The 18739-nt window shown below is 41.2% G+C and overlaps 1 protein-coding gene across 8 annotated transcripts in view; it reads left to right on the top strand.

The window, feature by feature from the left end:
• LOC135114079 (protogenin B-like) overlaps positions 1 to 18294 on the top strand; it is a 45621-nt gene extending 27327 nt beyond the window's left edge. Inside the window, exons 4-21 of one of the 8 annotated variants that reach the window (XM_064029763.1) lie at positions 4548 to 4616; positions 4875 to 5083; positions 5540 to 5679; positions 5832 to 6101; positions 6472 to 6667; positions 7092 to 7268; positions 7512 to 7712; positions 8517 to 8704; positions 8935 to 9064; positions 9209 to 9366; positions 9991 to 10218; positions 10523 to 10673; positions 11062 to 11237; positions 11527 to 11662; positions 12131 to 12243; positions 12634 to 12771; positions 12952 to 13022; positions 13125 to 13262. In XM_064029763.1, coding sequence (XP_063885833.1) covers positions 4548 to 4616; positions 4875 to 5083; positions 5540 to 5679; positions 5832 to 6101; positions 6472 to 6667; positions 7092 to 7268; positions 7512 to 7712; positions 8517 to 8704; positions 8935 to 9064; positions 9209 to 9366; positions 9991 to 10218; positions 10523 to 10673; positions 11062 to 11237; positions 11527 to 11662; positions 12131 to 12243; positions 12634 to 12771; positions 12952 to 13017 — 2746 coding nt within the window. In that variant the 3' untranslated portion in view covers positions 13018 to 13022; positions 13125 to 13262. Of the gene's footprint in view, positions 1 to 4547; positions 4617 to 4874; positions 5084 to 5539; positions 5680 to 5831; positions 6102 to 6471; positions 6668 to 7091; positions 7269 to 7511; positions 7713 to 8516; positions 8705 to 8934; positions 9065 to 9208; positions 9367 to 9990; positions 10219 to 10522; positions 10674 to 11061; positions 11238 to 11526; positions 11663 to 12130; positions 12244 to 12633; positions 12772 to 12951; positions 13023 to 13124 lie in introns of all 8 variants that reach the window. The other 7 variants (XM_064029764.1, XM_064029765.1, XM_064029766.1 and 4 more) reach the window with 7 other exon arrangements.
• Positions 18295 to 18739: the final 445 nt, after the last annotated feature.

An 18739-nucleotide genomic window follows, 5' to 3' on the forward strand; every position in this document is an offset into this window, starting at 1 on the left:
TTCTTTATTTTGTGTGTTTGTGCAAAGTTCCTTTTTTGGCGTTTTCTAATAGTGCACCGCCGGCTGTCAATTAGACTGAATGCTTTAAAGTGTGATTGATTAACTTGTGGTAGCAACGATTTTACAGCTGAGAAGTTGTAAATACCAAGTTTCGCCTTTTGTTCATCTTAAGACTTTAGTTGTAAGCGAGGCTGTTGTGGAGCGTTCATAAGCTTAATCATACACAATGCTTCCTCGGCCCTAAGCCTTTAAATCTTTAGAACTTTCTCCCCTTACTTAAGTGTTTTTAGAATAGGAAATATATCGTTCTCGTGTTAAAATGTAACGAAAGCAATGACTGTATACTGTAATGATTATGGGCTCTGTTAACATCTGTTGCCTGCTTTTTGCATCACCTCCATGAAACAGAAATAAACCCAGAAGATACAAAAGAGTACACAGAGCTTTTTGGTTTGTACCTCAGCTACATATTTCTTAAATAATGCTGAGTCTGTAGCGTTCTTGATTCTCACTGACCTTCGTACTGCATCAACTTCAATATGTAATAGTCTCATAGTCTCACAGAAGTTTTGAAAAGCTACGGGCATCAGTACTGTAGAGGTTCAGCGCAATCCGCTTCAGCAACATCAGGAACACAAAATAAAGTACAATAATCTCTAGGACATCGCGAAAGTTGCGTCATTATTCTCCACCAGAGGGGAGGGTACTCGTGGGAGGGTACTCGTGTCGTGACCGAGATCTTCCACGGATTTGTAATATTGCATCCTTCCTACTTTACTTCTTTCTTCTTTCCTATTTTGTTTTCTTGTTTTCTCATTTTCTTCTTTTTTTCTGTTTTTAGTTAATGTAATACTTCTATGGGGTTAGCACACTCGTAAAGTGCTTTCCTTTCTTGGGGGAGCGAAAGCTGACACCACTTCCATCCCCACCCCAGCTAGAGTAGCTTTCATACAGTTTCGAAGGTTTTAGCATTACATAAACGTGACTCTTTATATAACAATACATATTTATCTACAGAGCTGACGCCATAATCTCCTTTCTAATATTTATACCGTAACAATTGTTACGCGCGCCTCATTGTAACCACGTATTTAATTCTGATGTTTGGTAGTTTGTGGTGTGTGTGTGTGTGTGTGTGTGTGTGTGTGTGTCGGCAGTGAATTAGTACTAGGGTGTTCGAAGTGCCACACTTAGTGTCTCGAAAACTCATTACTGGTTCGGTGTGAACCAGTAGTAGGGACGTGCTAGGTCATGTAAGCGCGGCCAGCTGACACTTCTGGGCTATCTCGGAGAATTTTATGGCGAAAATTGACCTAGAGTTCCAGACTTACTGATTTTGCAGACAAGGGAGTTAGAACAGCCGCTCAAGCTGTTGTGTATGCTGATGACTGGTATCTGTTTCGTGGTCTAATAAAAAATAAAAGTAACTTTGTCTCCAAGACCGTTCTCAGCACTCACTGCAATTTCCCCCTCAAAGCTTCAAACAGAAAACCTGTAAGCCGAGTAAGTCTCCTTGTGTCTCACAACACAAATACACCACCACTCACATATCTCCACACGTTCCCTGACAAGCACATGTTGTCACAGACTTGACCATAGATAGGTGATAGAAAAAATCTGGTCGTGCAATCGATTCATTTCGTGTCTACTTTCTTACTTTCCTAACCCCATCATCATAAGAGCCCCCTACTTCTCATGAAAGATTATGTTCTCTTTCTCCCCCCCTGAGACTATTGCTCTTTCAAGAAGGTTGTGAGAAGGAGGCTGTTGCTTCTTTGGAGTCCACTGTTTCCGGAGGTGTGGTGCAGGCGGTTACAAGTGATATAGCCCCTTCATTATTCCTATTCCCCCTACTCTATTTTGGTGAAGGTCATTACTTCCCAGTACTCTGTAAAGATACTACAAGATACTGCATCTTCGATCTCTCTATGAGTGAGACTTAACCATATTTGTTGTGGCAGTTCTGACTACATCTTAATCAAGGGTTATGTCTATACCCCTGTTGTCATGTGAAGTTGAATGTGACCTTCCTAAGGGTTCGGCATATGTTGGAGTAACTGACAGTTACCCTGAAAGTGGTGTGGACCTCATCCTTGGCAACGACGTAGTTATTGTTTCTCCTGTTTAACTGAAGTGCCAGTGCTTGCGGAGGATGCGCAGGTGGAAGAGGAAAATTAACTTTTCCTGTGTCTGCCATGACAAGGTCCATGTCGAGTGTGAAGAAGTGACAGGAGGAGGAAGATCATTATTTTCCTTGTGTTGCTCAGTTTGACTATGCACATGTGAATGTGCCCGAGGACATCGTCCTACAAGGTCAACGCCTGGCGGCAAGTTTCAGCAGACCTTACACTGTGGAGTGCAGGGTTGATGACATTGACTACTTAGAACACCGGACAGAAGGAAAAAGTACCAGTTATGCCACGTCAATATGCTGATACCTTACCATCACCATCACTTCAACTATTTCTTTGTTTTATACCTGTGGTCCCTCATGCTAATGATTCTTGTGATACTTCCGCCACGGTTGATGTCTCTTGCGATTTCAGTGATCTTTCAACCTCGACAGACGCCAGTGTCTTGTTGTCTCATCTCACCAAATTCTTTTAGAAGAAAACATAATTTTCTTCGTAATTTGGGAGTAACTTTTAATATCTTCAGCTCTAATCTATAAATCGTGGAAGGTTTGTCGTCATCACCACCAGCGAGGGAGTGTAGCCCACCTTCTGTATTAGTGTTAAGAAGCGTGGTCCCGGAAGTATCTACTAGCGCAGTCCTCGGGAGTAACTGAAGACAAGACATTATTTTTCAGCGGCAAACCTCTTTGTGGTTTACCACTCCCTCTTTTCCAGGTTACGGCCTCGCTCACTAAGACTTGATTGAGACTTCTCACCAAACTCTGGGAGGAATGAAGTTATGCCATGTATCACAATATGAAAGATTATTTTGAAATCTTCAGGAATTACGATGATTTACAATACCAGTGCAATGTCCTTGGCAGTGGTAGTGATTCTCGCGACTCGGAGTACATTGAAATCATCATCAGTGAAACGCAGACGAAAAGGAAGTGTGCCATACATGATGGGCGTGGCCACCACATGTGTGTCTATGATAAACACTATCAATGTTAGATCCAAAAGCACAAGATATATATTCTAACTTCCAGGTAATTCCCGGGCTTTTACCTGAGCTAGATGATCATTTTCCAACTGTACTTATAACACATTTGTGTGTAATGTGTGTATGTGAAACATTCACATAATTTCATGTAATATTAAACTGATGTATTTCATTTTTTTTTTTTTCATGGTTTTGTATTGTTTTCTCGTAAAGGGTGTGTGGTGCTGTGTACGTGAAAATATACTGCAGCGTAAATGAAAATATGGTGCTGTATGCGTGAAAATCCAGTGCTGTTTTCTTGAAACAGCACTGGTGGTGTGTGCGTGAAGCTGTGGTGCTGTGTGCGCGGGAATATAATAATGTGTGCGTGAAGGCTGGGAAGCAATTTATCTACTCTCATGTAATGATAATAGTAATAATAATAATAATAATAATGATAATAATAATAATAATAATAATAATAATAATAATAATTAATAATAATATTATTATTATCATTATTATTATTCTTATTAGTAGTAATAATAATAAATATTGTTATTATTATTATTATTATTATTATTATTATTATTATTATTAATATTATCTTTATTTCAGCTTTAAGTCATTTATTGTCAATGTGTAAAAGGTTATTAAGAATACCAATTGCATGAAAAGAGGCATTAACTAAACAATAAAACAAAAACATAAAACATTTTCCATCAACGGACTTATTATTTTTACGCCGCGGACTTGTAAAGCTCTTGCCGGTGCTCCGCGCTGTTCACGCTTCCGTACAAGTGGCGCATTAGCACTCCCTCCTCCCACTCGTCCGGATCCATGACTACTGACTCATGTCCCTTGCTGCAGGTGACGACGAATGACGAATAAGTCGGAATCTTGGTTTCAGTGTATCCATCCACCTGGCACTCGCTACCAGTCCGCTTCCGAACGTATTCTTTAATGTCCACCGTCTCTGAAGGGTTTTTGACATGTAATGAAGAACCGCGACTGAAGTACCGCTGGCGCAGGCTTAGACCTCGTTCTGGACTTCCTGGTGATGACAGGTAGCGAGCGGCTCTGTGGACGCGGTGCACGACTCGGGAAGCCTTCCTACCCCATCACGTATCTTCGAGCGGCGCCGCCCGAGTCTCCACTGTCACCACCACACACACACACACACACACACACACACACACACACACACACAACAGACAGGTTGAGGAAAGTAAAGAGTGATCACAAAAAAGTGCCAAGGTTGATAGAATTCCTTCGCGAGGAGAAAGCACACACACACACACACACACACACACACACACACACACACACACACACACACACACACACACACACACACACACACACACACACACACACACACACACACACACACCGCTGTGAAGCATTTATTAAGTTTATTAAGTTGATAACACGCCTCTTTGCCCCACCAGGTACTACCAGCCCAAGCCCGGGGTGCTGCAGATCACTAACGTGCAGCCTCAGGACCAAGGCATGTTCAGGTAAGGTCAGTCAAAAGGAAATATTATCACTCCTACTTTCATCGCCATTCTATTGGTATCTGGGTATTGCACTGGATTTTGACAATCTTGTGATCTGAAAATTTAATTTGTGTAGTCTTAATAAGTCTTGCCTCAGTACATATAGTTTTCTTAATTTTCATTAATTTTGAACTATACATTCTTTGGCCACGTGGCTTCAGCTTAATAAGATAAATAGTACTTTTCTGTGTGTGTGTGTTTTTTTTTATCTCTTTTAAGGTGTAAAGCAATCAATGACATGCTCAATGAGGAGTTTCTGAGCAACTGGGGCTACCTCACTGTGGTCCCTCGCAAGAATGAAGAGGGGCACCTTTTCCAGCACTCGCTCCTCGCCGTGCCATCCAAGGTGGAGGTTCACAAAGGGGAGGAGGCGGTGCTGGAATGTATCACTGACGACGAGGAGCCTGACCTTCACTGGACGAGGATAGGTGGGTCGTGACTGAGTCTGATGGGACCACATTGTAATGTTGTACTACTCAATCATCTCCATGAATCCATATCATTTGTAGTGTTATCTTATTGCGTGGTGGTTTGCTTCCTTTACTACAGGATTACACATACATTGACACATGTACACTTGTCACTCTGTGAGGGAAACGAAACTTCAGTCAGAGTATTCTTAGCTTCCAGAAGAGAATTAAACGTAATATACCGGTATAATATGAAATGTTTAAAAAAAGTCTCTGGCAACCCATTAGCCATATCAGTCTTTTATACCAGACCTACTTCTAAAATTTACATTCACAATTACATAATTTCCTGATGTTTTATTCATTAAATACTGCAAAGAATGGTTGGTTCTCCATAACTCGCGTGCTTTGGCATTATTTCAACTTATGCCTGAGTTTTTATCTGTCTTTCAAGTTCATCTAATCTTACCTCAGATGAGACTCCCATCGCGAAAAACAGGACAATTAGAAAAGGTCAAGGGTCCCTAGTATTTCCCAGCGTCTCGGAACAAGACACCGGCGTCTACAATTGCACCGCCGTGAGCAAGAAGAGCAGGGACCCGATCAGTACTCAGGTACTGGCACTAGAATGTAAATGTAGAATTGTGCAAGTGATGGATACTTCAACGATATTGTGTATTTCAGAATTTTACAGTTGTGTACGGTGTATATACAGTGTTTTTTTTTTTTATTATTGTTTTCATTACTTCTTCCTGTGCACATTCAGATGATCGAGTTCACTATGATGACGCCGCCGAAGGTTCAGCTCTCCATGAGCGTCAGCAAGCGCCCCGTTCCACTCAACACCAACGTCAGCAACGGAGAGACAGTGCGGATCACCTGCGCCACGTGGGGCACACCTGCACCCTCCATCTCCTGGTACAAGAATGGAATCCTGCACGTGGAGACTGGCCGCCACAAATTCACCAATAAAAATTCAACCAAAACCTTCAACTCGGAGGACTTGTTCATTGGCATCATTATGTCCACAGACACAGTACGTGGCAGCTCATCGCACTTGTGTCTAAAATATTTAGTCAAAATGGTTCCTAAAAATCCACATTCAGAATATTATGATTCTGCACACTAATAAGTATTACTTTCTTTTTGCATAATTGCAGCAATTTAAGATAAAAAGATAACTTGTATTATTTATTTCATTAATGTTTAAGATATGCATGTACACCAGTTATCTAAATGTGTGCACTCTCGCGCTCTCTTGGGAACGGTGTCTTTCGTCGTCGGGTTTAGCCAGGGACTAGAATCCGCGAATTTGTAAGATGAGGCATCTAATTATTTATGTTTTTCATTAATGGGTATCATTGATATTCTTCTAAAGCACCCACCTCTTAATCCTTCTGCCCCAGGGCCTTTACCAGTGTGTGACCAGGAACAGGGCAGGTGTGGCCTCCGATGCTTTCATCCTTAACATTCCCATGGTGGCAAATTTACCCTTGCCTCCCGTCAACGTGAGTGCAGTGGCGATCGATCACGAAAGTGTGAACGTGAGCTGGATGCCCTCACCTGATAATGTATCCGGATACATCATCAACTTTATAACAGGTAAGCCTCGGAAAAAAAAAAAAAATGTTTAAAATTACACCTGAAACCTGCAACTTAACTGTACATAGAAAACCTTCAAGATTACAGTAAGCTAAGCCATTTATATTTTTTCTTATTCATGAATATATGGAATATTTCTAACGTTTCTTTGTCTCCTAATGCCCCCTTTCCCCGTACTATCACACACACACACACACACACACACACATATATATAAATATATATATATATATATATATATATATATATATATATATATATATATATATATATATATATATATATATATATATATATATATATATATATATATATATATATATATATTTTTTTTTTTTTTTTTTTTTTTTTTTTTTTTTTTTTTTTTTTTTTTTTACCCATAACATTAAAGAACTCCAATAGTTATTTTACTGTGTGCCTTCAGATAAGCAAGTTCAGGAGTTGCAGTCCCTCACCAACCAGACTTTCGCTTCGGTCAACAAGCTGCTGCCGGGTCACACCTACATCTTCTACATCAGGTCCTTCCTTATCAGTGATGGCTCGAAAAAAGGGCTGTTCAGTGAGGCTTCGAATTATATCACCATCAAGTTGAAAGAGGAGGGTAAATATCACCTAATTTTTCTTGGGCAAAACTAAGAATAGAAGAATGGAAAGCAGTCCAAAAGAGGATTTTGTTTTATAGGTTTTGTGTGTGAATGAAGACATGCGAACATTGACTTAACATTCCGAAGTTATATAAAGAAATGTGTATATATTTTTGCAAGTTATAATCTCCACCCGTATTGTGATAAATTAATGCTAGCAATGCAGCTCTCTGCTGGTATATTACTATTAGTTTGTATAGTTGACAACACAGATAAAATCCGAATGCCGGTGGTGACGCTATACCCTAAATCGCCCACCGAACTGTACGCGAACTGGACCCTCGTGGAGTGCAAGACCAAATGCCCCATCATGCAGCAGAACATTCAGTGGAAGAGGAAAAGAAAACACTACCATCTGGAGGAGTTCTTGCAGCCAAACGTCACGGAGTACACCATTAATAGTAAGACTGTGTTGAAGGTTGATGACTTACTACTTGTGATGTCGACATTCAGATCATACTATTAACAGTTTATATAGATCTGACTTAGAGTGAGATCATATTATTATCAGTTTGTATAGAACCAATGGGGAGTGAGTCCTGCAGCCCCTTAGTCCTCATTTGGTGAGACAGATGTTTTGGACACCCCACACAAGTCCTCCTTAACATTCCAAGCTCATCTCGTAAAGCAGAGACAGTCCCCCACCTAGTGTAGATGGCTTTGGTCTGCCTCTTCTTCTATCGACCATTTATTTTTCACACATCAAACACAAGCACACTTTTTGGCCTGTACTTTGTCTTCGCTAATCTTATATTTTGCTGATTTTTTTTTCTTTTTCTCATGATTAATGAAGATGTGTGTGTAGTTTTTCGTTGCAATTCATCATGTAGTCACAATTTTTAGACTTGCATTTGTACAATATTTGGAGGTAAAGTAAGCTCTTACACAGTTCGAATGTTTTTTTTTCTTTCTTTTTTTCTTTTTAGTCCTTAACCATTCATGTCCAGTGCTTTACAACTCAAGGTGCGCGCGAATGGTTAGAGTAACAATGGCTCCGTGCTTGTGTCTAGCCAAAAATATATTTGAGTTAATTTATAACAATGATGTACTCGTATCTACATGCAGGAAAGGGAAAGAATTGTCTTACTACCCTCTCTATCTTCATGTCTCTCCTCTCTCGGGAGATGGTCATTAAATATGGAATGTTATCAGATATGAATTGTTTCAGTTTACTGAAGAATCGATGTTATTTTTCGTTCTGGCAGATCTGCAGCCAAACAAATCTTACAAAGTGAGAGTCCTGTTGGCTACCAGTGCTGGCTACCCAGAACACATGATTCGGCTGCCCTGGTACACCGTCAGGATGCCACGTAGCAGCTCTGACTTGCCACGGGATAATGTCTTCCTCATCGTTCATCTCTCCACTTGCAGCCAGAGGCCCACCGAGGTCTTGGTGAGTGCCGTTGTTGAACAACAAACGCCCTCTCGAAGTGATAGCTTTCGTCTTCAATAGTGTGAAGAGGTGTACTTAAGTGGCTATTTAACAAGACTGTCATAGTTAACGCTTCAAGTAAAATCTTCAGTTTCTTAGGAGTCTTTCCAGGAGTCTGTGACTTGCACTCACTATTTCTACATTACCACATTAATGATACTCAGGATTTATGAATCTTATTTTTGCCACAGGTAAATTGGACGCTGGACGCCTCACTGCAGAAGGATCTTGCCAATTATCATGTGTTGTATAACACCTCCACCTCTGTCTGGCAAAAAGAACTCCCAACGACCGAAACTTCCCTAACACTCACAGATCTAGGTAACTGTGATAGAAATTAATGAAATCAGTGAAAGATAACAGTGCCCTTGTATATTTCTCTATATCCATGATAATTTGTTTGAATTTTCATATACTTAACTAAACTGAACCGCTGCTATATGTGCCATGTCTCTTGTCCTAAAGTTCCGAGGACGTGTTACGGCGTGAAGGTCCGAGCCACCTACAGCACCGGGCGAAACAGCACCGAGTCTTACCTGAAGACCATCTGCACACTGCCACAGCCTCCCCACATCCTCTCCCAACACTCCAACACCAACAGGATCAAAGTGAAAAAGCTCAGGGTTAGTGTTTATTCTCAGTTCTTTTTACAATCTGTTTTATAACTTTCTGTGAAATATGTACGCGAATGTTTCTCTATAAGACTGTCACATAATCAGCTGATCTTTATACTTATGGTCTAAATTGATAATTGAGGCTTTGTTTTATTAAAGTATATATTTTTTTAACTACTACATCATCTCCATCATCATCACCACTATTATCATCATCATGACCATCAGCACTGCCATTATCATCATCATCATCATTATCATCATCATCATCATCATTCTTCCTTCCCTGCACTGGACAACTCCTGGGCATTACCGTAGCATTTATATATTAGTATCATGACCTAGTATCTCATCATGCATACTACTTCATATTGTTCAGTGTGACATTTAGCATTGCTCTTACATAAATTTTAAGTTTTTTTTTTTTTTTTGTCTAGAACACGTCTTTTTTTCACAGATCATTCTGTTCACAATATCTATTTTCATGTCTATCTTACATTTCCAAGGCCAAGAGGTCGAATTAGGCGGTAAACTTATGATAAAGCTTAATTTTCTGCATTAGATTTGAGGAACGAAAAAAAAAAAGTGTGAGAAAAGTATTACCCTTCATGCTAAGTCCACCTTCCATCACAGACCAAGGTGCTGAACACTACCAGCGTGCGCATCACCTGGAAACACACGCCGCGGAAGATCCAGGTCGACTTCTACACCATTAGGGTCGAGAACGTTGAATCAGACCCGAACAGCCAAACGGAAACACCCGAAGACAAGCGGAGTGAGGTGAAGGGGACGCATTTGGAGGCCGCGGGAAGAGGTCCTCGCAGCCCACAGCCGACGAAATACGAAGATTTCCGAGACACGGTTAATATAAATATGTGTACATTTGGTGACGTAAATATGTAACATGAATATATAATTAGTTATGGTATCCAAACTGTGCTTCTCTCTCTCTATGTGTGTGTGTGTGTGTGTGTGTGTGTGTGTGTGTGTGTGTGTGTGTGTGTGTTGATAAGGAGTCCCACACCATGACACACACATACACACACAGACACACACACACACACACACACACACACACACACACACACACACACACACACACACACACACACACACAAATCCCTGCAGTCGCTCGCTAACACCGGCACGCTATGCACTCCTACAGGACCATGAGGTCAAGCTGTACCGAGTCACCAACCGGAAGCTGACGGTGACGAGCCTGAAGCAGGACCACAACTACAAGGTCACCGTCACGGCCTCCACCACCACCCTCACAGGTCACTCCGCCACCACCTACGTCACTCCAGATGAAGGAGGTAAGCACCGCGATTTTAATGCTCAGGACACTGTTAGGAGTGCGGCTTTACTAAATAAAATGAAAAATTAATAAAAATAATAATAAAAACACCATCACCACCACCACCACCAGCACTACAACCACCACCGCCACCACCACCACCAACAACAACAACAGCAATGATAAAATAAATATAAGTTTCATGTGAATAGAATTAATTTGTACAGTGCTCCTTTGTGTTATTTAAAGGTTTAACAAAAATTTAATGCCATTTTATTTGACTCATATAATGTGCATCATGTTTAGTATATTTAAGAAGCAAACCTCCCTGATGTCATCCATTGCTTGAGAACCGTGAAAAATGTAAAACAATAAAAAAAGCCTCTAAATCTCCATTCCCCATTCAGTTCCCACGGCGCCGCTGAACGTGACGTGGGTTCCTGCAAGCCCGAAAGATGCCGTTCTCACCTGGAGCCCTCCACGCCTCATCAACGGTCGTTTAGTGCACTACCTGGTGAAATTTTCTCACGATCAGCAAGAGTGGCGCAACCAGACCGTCCCTCCTGACTCCACCACCACTCAGGTTAGTCCCGCAGCTCTCCACCGACGCCCACTCACTCCTCCAGGCCACCTCTCTATCCTCCTTTACCTTCCGTCCATTTCGTTTTCCTTACATGAGAGTCACAGAAAATATTAAATAAATAAATGAATGAATTGAGAACTGATTGAACATAAAAGGAAAAAGAAAAAAGATTAAAAGGAGTAGGACGAGGAGAAGGGGTGAAAGGAAAACAGAGGCAGGAAAGAAGTTATATATCAACAATGACCATTAAGTAGTGGCAACTGACCGCCTACTTCACGGTTACTCTCAGATCCAGGACTTGGTCTCCAATACCAATTACACGGTGCTCATTGCTGGGAGGACAGGGAAGGGCGTGGGTGCCTCAACCACTGTCTACATCTACATCCGGGCAACCCTGGAACCCGAACTGCACAGAAATACTGAGTGTAAGTCTGCTGGGCGCTCAACTTTGTGCTTACACTTATATTCCCCCTAAACTCTCTCTCTCTCTCTCTCTCTCTCTCTCTCTCTCTCTCTCTCTCTCTCTCTCTCTCTCTCTGTTTATCTATCTCGTTTTATCTGTCTCTATCTTTGTATCTAGCTGTCTACCTACCTATATATCTATCTAGCTATCTATCTATGTCTTTATCCGTATGTATGTGTGTGGGTGTGTGTGTGTTGGTTTGGGTGCCAACAAAGCGCACTATTTACATTGTCAATTTATTCTTCATGTTCATAATCTTACATGGAAATTCTGATTGTTCATTATTTTATCACTGTTTCCCTTAATTAAATAGTATATGTAGATATGCCTGTGTAACTTATGTGTTAAGTCGCTTCCGAGGCTGCGTGCCATGTACTAACTGCTTTCCCTTTCGTGTGTGTGTGCGCGCGTGTGTGTGTGTGTGTGGCAGCAGTGGCAGTGATCAGCGTGGTGTCCTTCCTGGTGATAGTAACCTGTGTTGTAGCAGTCTTGCTCTGCCTCAGGATCCTGCGCCTCAGAAACAACTCTCCGTCAGTGTTTCAGGTGAGTGTCTTGTCCAGCTCAGTACCATTTGCGCTGCTGCTACTACTGCTGATGGTCATGATGCTGACGATGAGGAGGAGATTAATCATAATGAACGTGCTGTATTTTTGGTTTGTTGCCTATGAATGAGATGTGAATTTGCTACAATACCAAAAACTACCCATGAGTGATGCCTCCCCTAAGCAAGCATGATTTAAATGAATGCTGAACTCATGCACATTTTCGTCTATTAATAATTAGCTTTTGAGTGGAGGCAGATTCCAAAATAAACACTGCAGAGTTCACTACAGCTGTTGATCCCCTTGCTGCCTTAATCTGCTTGTTGAGGATGAACCGGATGACCATAAACATGTGAATGGTGTGTGGTGGTGATGAAGTAGTAACTTTCAGGGTAATGGGACATGCCGCATGGTGTACGTCAATGGGGTAAAGTCCTCAGGCAGGGATCATGGAACAGAACCTGATGATTACAAGCCCATGCTAGCCACTCTACCTCCCGCCACACAGAACCAACACTTAGATACGAAGGTAAGGAAGCTTTAACCCTGCCAAAAGTAAGCCGAATGAGAGCGCATGAATCCTTAATGATGTTTTGTCCCTCTTCTTGAAACTTTTTTCGTACAGTGTAAACACCTGATAGATGTTAATTAGAAACCCAAGATATTCATCACCCCTAAAGAATTAATGACAAGTGTTAATGTTCTACAGGGAGGTCCTGGTTCGCATGACGATGGCATTGTGGCTAACAGCTTATTCGACCCCAGTGCAAAATGAACCAGGTAGCGTTTAGCTCACACTCTTCTGCTGTTCCATACGAGTCACTCGACTAGGGGTGTGAGTGGTGCTTGATGCCACCCTTAACTTTCCCTTCCCACCTCCAGGATGACGGGACAAGCGAGGGCATGGATCCTTTGCGGGACGGTCTCAACCACCACAGGATGCTGGACATCTTGGACGACATTGACGATGTTGATGACGGCTCCAAGAGGTTGCTGCAGACCGTGTCCACAACACAAGCGGTATTTTCCAAGAATATGAAAGAATTCAACCTAAGGTCTATGTATAACTCCTCTCAGGTTGACCACCACTCCTCACCTGATGGCGCTGGGGTGGCCCCAGCAGTTTCCTCCTAGAATTGCATTCACGGGTGAAGGCACGGGTTTAGAGAGTACGAGTTGGGGGTTTGAGGAACCCCATCCAAGTAAGAAATAAATGTATATTGGGAGGGAGTTTAACTTGTGGCATGAGATTAAGATTAATACTTAACTTTGGTCAGAATTTACTTGTTGATACTAATACGAGACAGGTTCTGGACCTGGCCATCCCGATGCCACACCAAGTATTGCCCACCATCATGTGTCCGCACTTCGTGTGATGAAAGTAATCCACTGAAATGAATTTTGTCAACTGACAAAATGATATGGGACTGAATTTTGTATATATATATATATATATATATATATATATATATATATATATATATATATATATATATATATATATATATATATATATATATATATATATATATATATATATATATATATATATATATATATATATATATATATATACACACACACACACACACACACACACACACACACACACACACACACACACACACACACATATACACACACATATACACACACATACACACACACATACACACACACACACACACACACACACACACACACACACACACATGGGTTACACTTGTATCACGCAAGCACTTGCTCTCCATCATGCTATGCACCGATCCAAAGCCAGTCTCAACAAGCCTTATAGGTGAAATAGACGACTTTTCAAACCAGTAAGCCAGTTATCACGCCAGGTATGGCCACTATCTTGGTTTAGAACACTTCCTGAAGGGCTACCAGCCCCTGCTAGGCGTTACGCTGCAAGCAGAGCCAAAAACTCTTATTCCAAGCATACATACATCAGTGATAGTTTTATATCACCTACGGAAAGCAAGTCCCGAGTCGCCTCTGCTACTTTTCAATACACACATTCTCCACAGGTCGAAACTGGAGACTTGTACAGGATGACCCAAATACGTAGAATAGCATAAGAAAATATATTAGTTATTGGTTATACTGTAACACGGACTAGTCTGAGCTCCCTTGCTACCATTATTTCCTCGACTCCCTTATTAAAGAGAATGGGGACTTATTTTTCAGCACCACGTTTTGGGTTACATTTAGAAGGCTTCATCACCTCATGTAGATAAGCTGATTTATAGCATTGATTTATAGATATACCGAAGTTTGACAGCCGATGGGTTGGCGATGGGCATGGATTGTTTCCCCGAGAGCAGTGTGTTCGTCCAACTATGAATAGTTTCCCCAAAAATTATCCTTGGCTATGTAAAGTGAGTAGTAGTAGGTGCGTGGGTGTAGGACGTGATAGTTTCTCTTCCTTTGCATCCTTATGGAATTTATTTTGTTTTCCATAGAATATTTTTTATACATTATGGGAAGGGAGAAAAAAAAAAATATTTCCTGCAAAACCTAAACTATCACTTCCTCGTATCTCCATTACAGATGTCCCCGCGCCAGTCTGACCCAGAGGCACACCGTCTTGTATCATAGTGTTTTCATACCGTACAGTACTTCTTTCTAGGCTTAAGTTCAGTTTCACTTATTCATCATAGGTCGAATTCGTAACTTTTTCCACATAGTTGTGCTGAGTTTGGCGTCTCTGAGCAGCGTCCACGACGAGCCATGGTCTTGTGGTGGTGAGGTCCCAACACTTGGTGGGAGGCAAGAGTTCTGACCTGGACGAATTCAAGGATGTTTTCAGGGTGACTTAAAGATGTTCCATGTTTCAAATCTCACAGAAATGCCTCATACCGTAGTTAGAATTTATTGACATGTAGCCTCATAGTATAAATATATAAAATGTCTCAGGAAAGCCAGGTTAAGAAGGATAATTACCTGGCGTAAGGGATGACTTGTTCACCTGTATTTCGTTATATATGCTGGAAAAATACTTGTTACTATTAAATCAAAGAAAATGATGCATCTTAAAACGACGGACATTCGACCAGCGCAGCCTCTCACAAGTTACTGCCAAGCACCATTCTCTTACAACCATTCCTAAACCAATAAATTGCATTTCTTTTCCTGTATCCAAGAAGAAAATATGCACCTTGTTGCTGAACATTTTCCGCTGTATCCACACTTTGAAGACTTTCCTAACTGAACATCTGACTTCACATTCTGAGGGTTCTCTGCTCCTCGTGTAGGGACGTCTTCCCAGGAGTCGAGAATGACCCAAGTGGCCGTAGTACATATAATATTATCTTATGCGAGAACTGGTTCCCGTGTGGCGGCAAACCAACCACCACTGGAGGGTATCCATGTTCAACTAATAAATGACAGTTCCCCCCCCCAAAAAAAAAGTGACCACCATACACAGCAAGTTCAAATAATGCCATTTTTAAAATACAGGCTCAACATATTTATGCCTCTTGGCATGTACAAGTTCATACCACTTTATAACCACTTTATAATGACATTTGATAGTTCCATCCTGATGTATGGCTCTTGTGTACCATTAAATACTTAAGATTTTTCTTTATTACTTAGATTTCAGAATGACTACATTTTCCTTCAAGCATGTACTCCATTTTTCTTTTCCCAATATAGCTGTGTATAATATATGGTCTAGTGGAGAGGAATGAAACTTATGTCTAAAGTGTATTACATTATCTCGTATAGGGTTCAGAATAAAGCATGTATGAAAATGAGATTCGGTAAACTCGGATCACACTTCCTGTGAAACTGAATTAACTGAATGAATTGCTTCTGTAGTATAAGTGTGTAAAACTGTGCGTCCCATGAATGAGTGGGAGGGAACACAGCTGAATGGGATGAAGAGTGTGAGAACTCAGCTAAGGTTAAAACTGTGATTATTTCGCCTTTGTAATGTAGATGATGAGAAAAAAAGGTCATGTACTTGTATATTTGAGAAGCTGTTAATCATGTCATGCAGTTCTATATTTGAAAAGCTGCCAATCATAATTTGCAGGAGAATGTATTCTGAATCCTTCAGTGTAAAGTGCTGCCGTCAGTTACTGTGTAATGATAGGGATGAACTGTATTTCCCCCTGCTTGGAATTACATGAGCAGGTTGGCTCGAGAGTGAGCGAGCCGAGTGAAAAATGTGTTACTACTATGGCTTTTCGTTAGAGCCGCCAGTGTTTTACGTGTTTCTTAATGTTGTAAGCAATTTCTTTCCTTCGGTATATTAAAAAAAGGTCTATGTCAAGGCAGAAGTGGTCAGACCGGTAGTGTGAGGGAGTAGGGCATGGCCGAGGAACACTGTGAACTCTTCAGCCTGTACTCGTACGTAAGAAGTGAAGCAGTGTCGTGTGGCGAGATCCGCGATGAAGCTCCAGCTAGTGCTACCCTCCCTCCTACAGAATGGCCAGGTATTGGTCATATGGTACCTACCTCACCGTGGGAAGGCACCAGACCTCACCTGCCGTGATCTCCCCTCATTTTTCCCTCCAGGTGTGTCATGTATCTTGACAAGACCCACCAGCAAGCCTCTCCTGCCTTCAGCGTCCAGTGAGGCTCCACCGCGCGCCAGTCCATCAGAGTAGCTCAACGTAGTGATCCGTGTGTGCCTTAAACCGGTCTAACTTCAGCGTGAGGAACTCAGTTGGTCGCGTAGTTCACTTTGTTAGAAAAGTTATCTTGATGCTTCATAAACCAAACCTTCCCTACATCTTCCGCACCCATTGCCCCTCGTGGTTCTACACCCCGTTGTTAACGAATAAGTGCTTGAAGGTCATTTCGCCGTTCAGCAAATTAACAGTTCCCTTGTCAAATGCCAAATCCGAATCATTGTAACATGAGACGCCATGAGAGCTATCTCGTCTCTCTCTGAGTGATGCAATCAAGACAGTCATTCGCTGGTTCATTTATCCCGGTGGCCGGGGTTATAGTCTGCAGCAGTTGTTTGCCTAAGTGACTGAGTCGAATAGTAAATGTATGCACGTTTATTTACAAGATGACAAACTTTGGGTTCATATACATCATAATATATAAAGAGTTTGAGAGTATTATTCAAAGTGGATTAAGAAATATCATTAAAAGTAACGAAATTTGTCTACTTTTCAAGGTGATCTGGTATTTCCTTCTTGCAATTACCTGGAAAATGTAGGGGTAACAGAAATGTCCTGCTCTCGTCCACATCTCCCTGGCACCCCTGCCTTGGCATCAGCCACTCAGTACCTGGTGGAGGCCGCTGCCCCTCACTCACTCCTTGCCTCCTTTGGATTCCTCGTGTATTTAAGAATTCTTGAAACTAACGTGACGCTCTGTTTTCAAGGAACATTGTCTTTTTCACGGTATAACCTCAGTGGACCGAGTTTATTTATACCATGTATCTATACTACCAATGTTTCTCTCTCTCTCTCTCTCTCTCTCTCTCTCTCTCTCTCTCTCTCTCTCTCTCTCTCTCTCTCTCTCTCTCTCTCTCTCTCTCTCTCTCTCTCTCTCTCTCTCTCTCTCTCTCTCTCTCTCTCTCTCTTCCTCTGCATATATATATATATATATATATATATATATATATATATATATATATATATATATATATATATATATATATATATATATATATATATATATATATATATATATATATATATATATATATATATATAAATTTTTATCGTGACAGGTTCCATTTGTTTGTAAGATGTTTACTACTGTAATTCAATGAAAGATGAACCACGTGCTTCATACGGAGACGAAACTAAAAGCCAAACTAAACAAGCTTTGCTCCAGGTGCCTCGGACAGATGTTACAGTATGTAACAATTTCATCCTTTAGCGTTTTTTGTTGTCTTGTAACTGTTACTATACCTCACAGTGTAGCCCTAAGAAATTTGTACAGTTAACATCAAGCATTAACAAATTTATTCCCGGACATTCCATGGGAGAAGTGGTACTGGTGGGCGAGGCAAGCCAAAGTAGTGCGTCTCCCCGCCCCGTCCCCCCCAAGCCATGGATCAAATACATTCGAGATAAAACAATGAAGGACTTTTCTTCTCCTGCCGGGCCACTGGGAGGGACTCCAAACTTGCCTAAGTCATCGCCACTGGGAAAAACGAAAGAGGTTATCTGCGTATCACATCGGTAGGTTAGTATGTAATGAGCGTGAGTATAAAAGCAACACTCAATCATTATTACTTTTATTAGTAATAGCAAATTAACCATAAAATCACCTCGGAGCGTACGAGCTTAGAGGCGGGTGACAGTATTAATCCGCCTTACGATGTAGTCCTTGGTGTCTGAATAATGATTTACTTTTAGAATTAAGTATCCTATACCACTAGATTTTGCATATATTTTTCACAACAGCAGAATAAGAAGACATGTAATGAAATCCTCAGTAATGAATGGTTTAGGTCAGTGTGAAGCATAATTCGCTTCCGATCATTGTCGTCTGTGTAGTCATCCACCTTAGTGTTTGGTAAG

The sequence above is a fragment of the Scylla paramamosain genome, chromosome 27 (genome assembly GCF_035594125.1).
Source record: "Scylla paramamosain isolate STU-SP2022 chromosome 27, ASM3559412v1, whole genome shotgun sequence".
Lineage (NCBI taxonomy): Eukaryota > Metazoa > Arthropoda > Malacostraca > Decapoda > Portunidae > Scylla > Scylla paramamosain.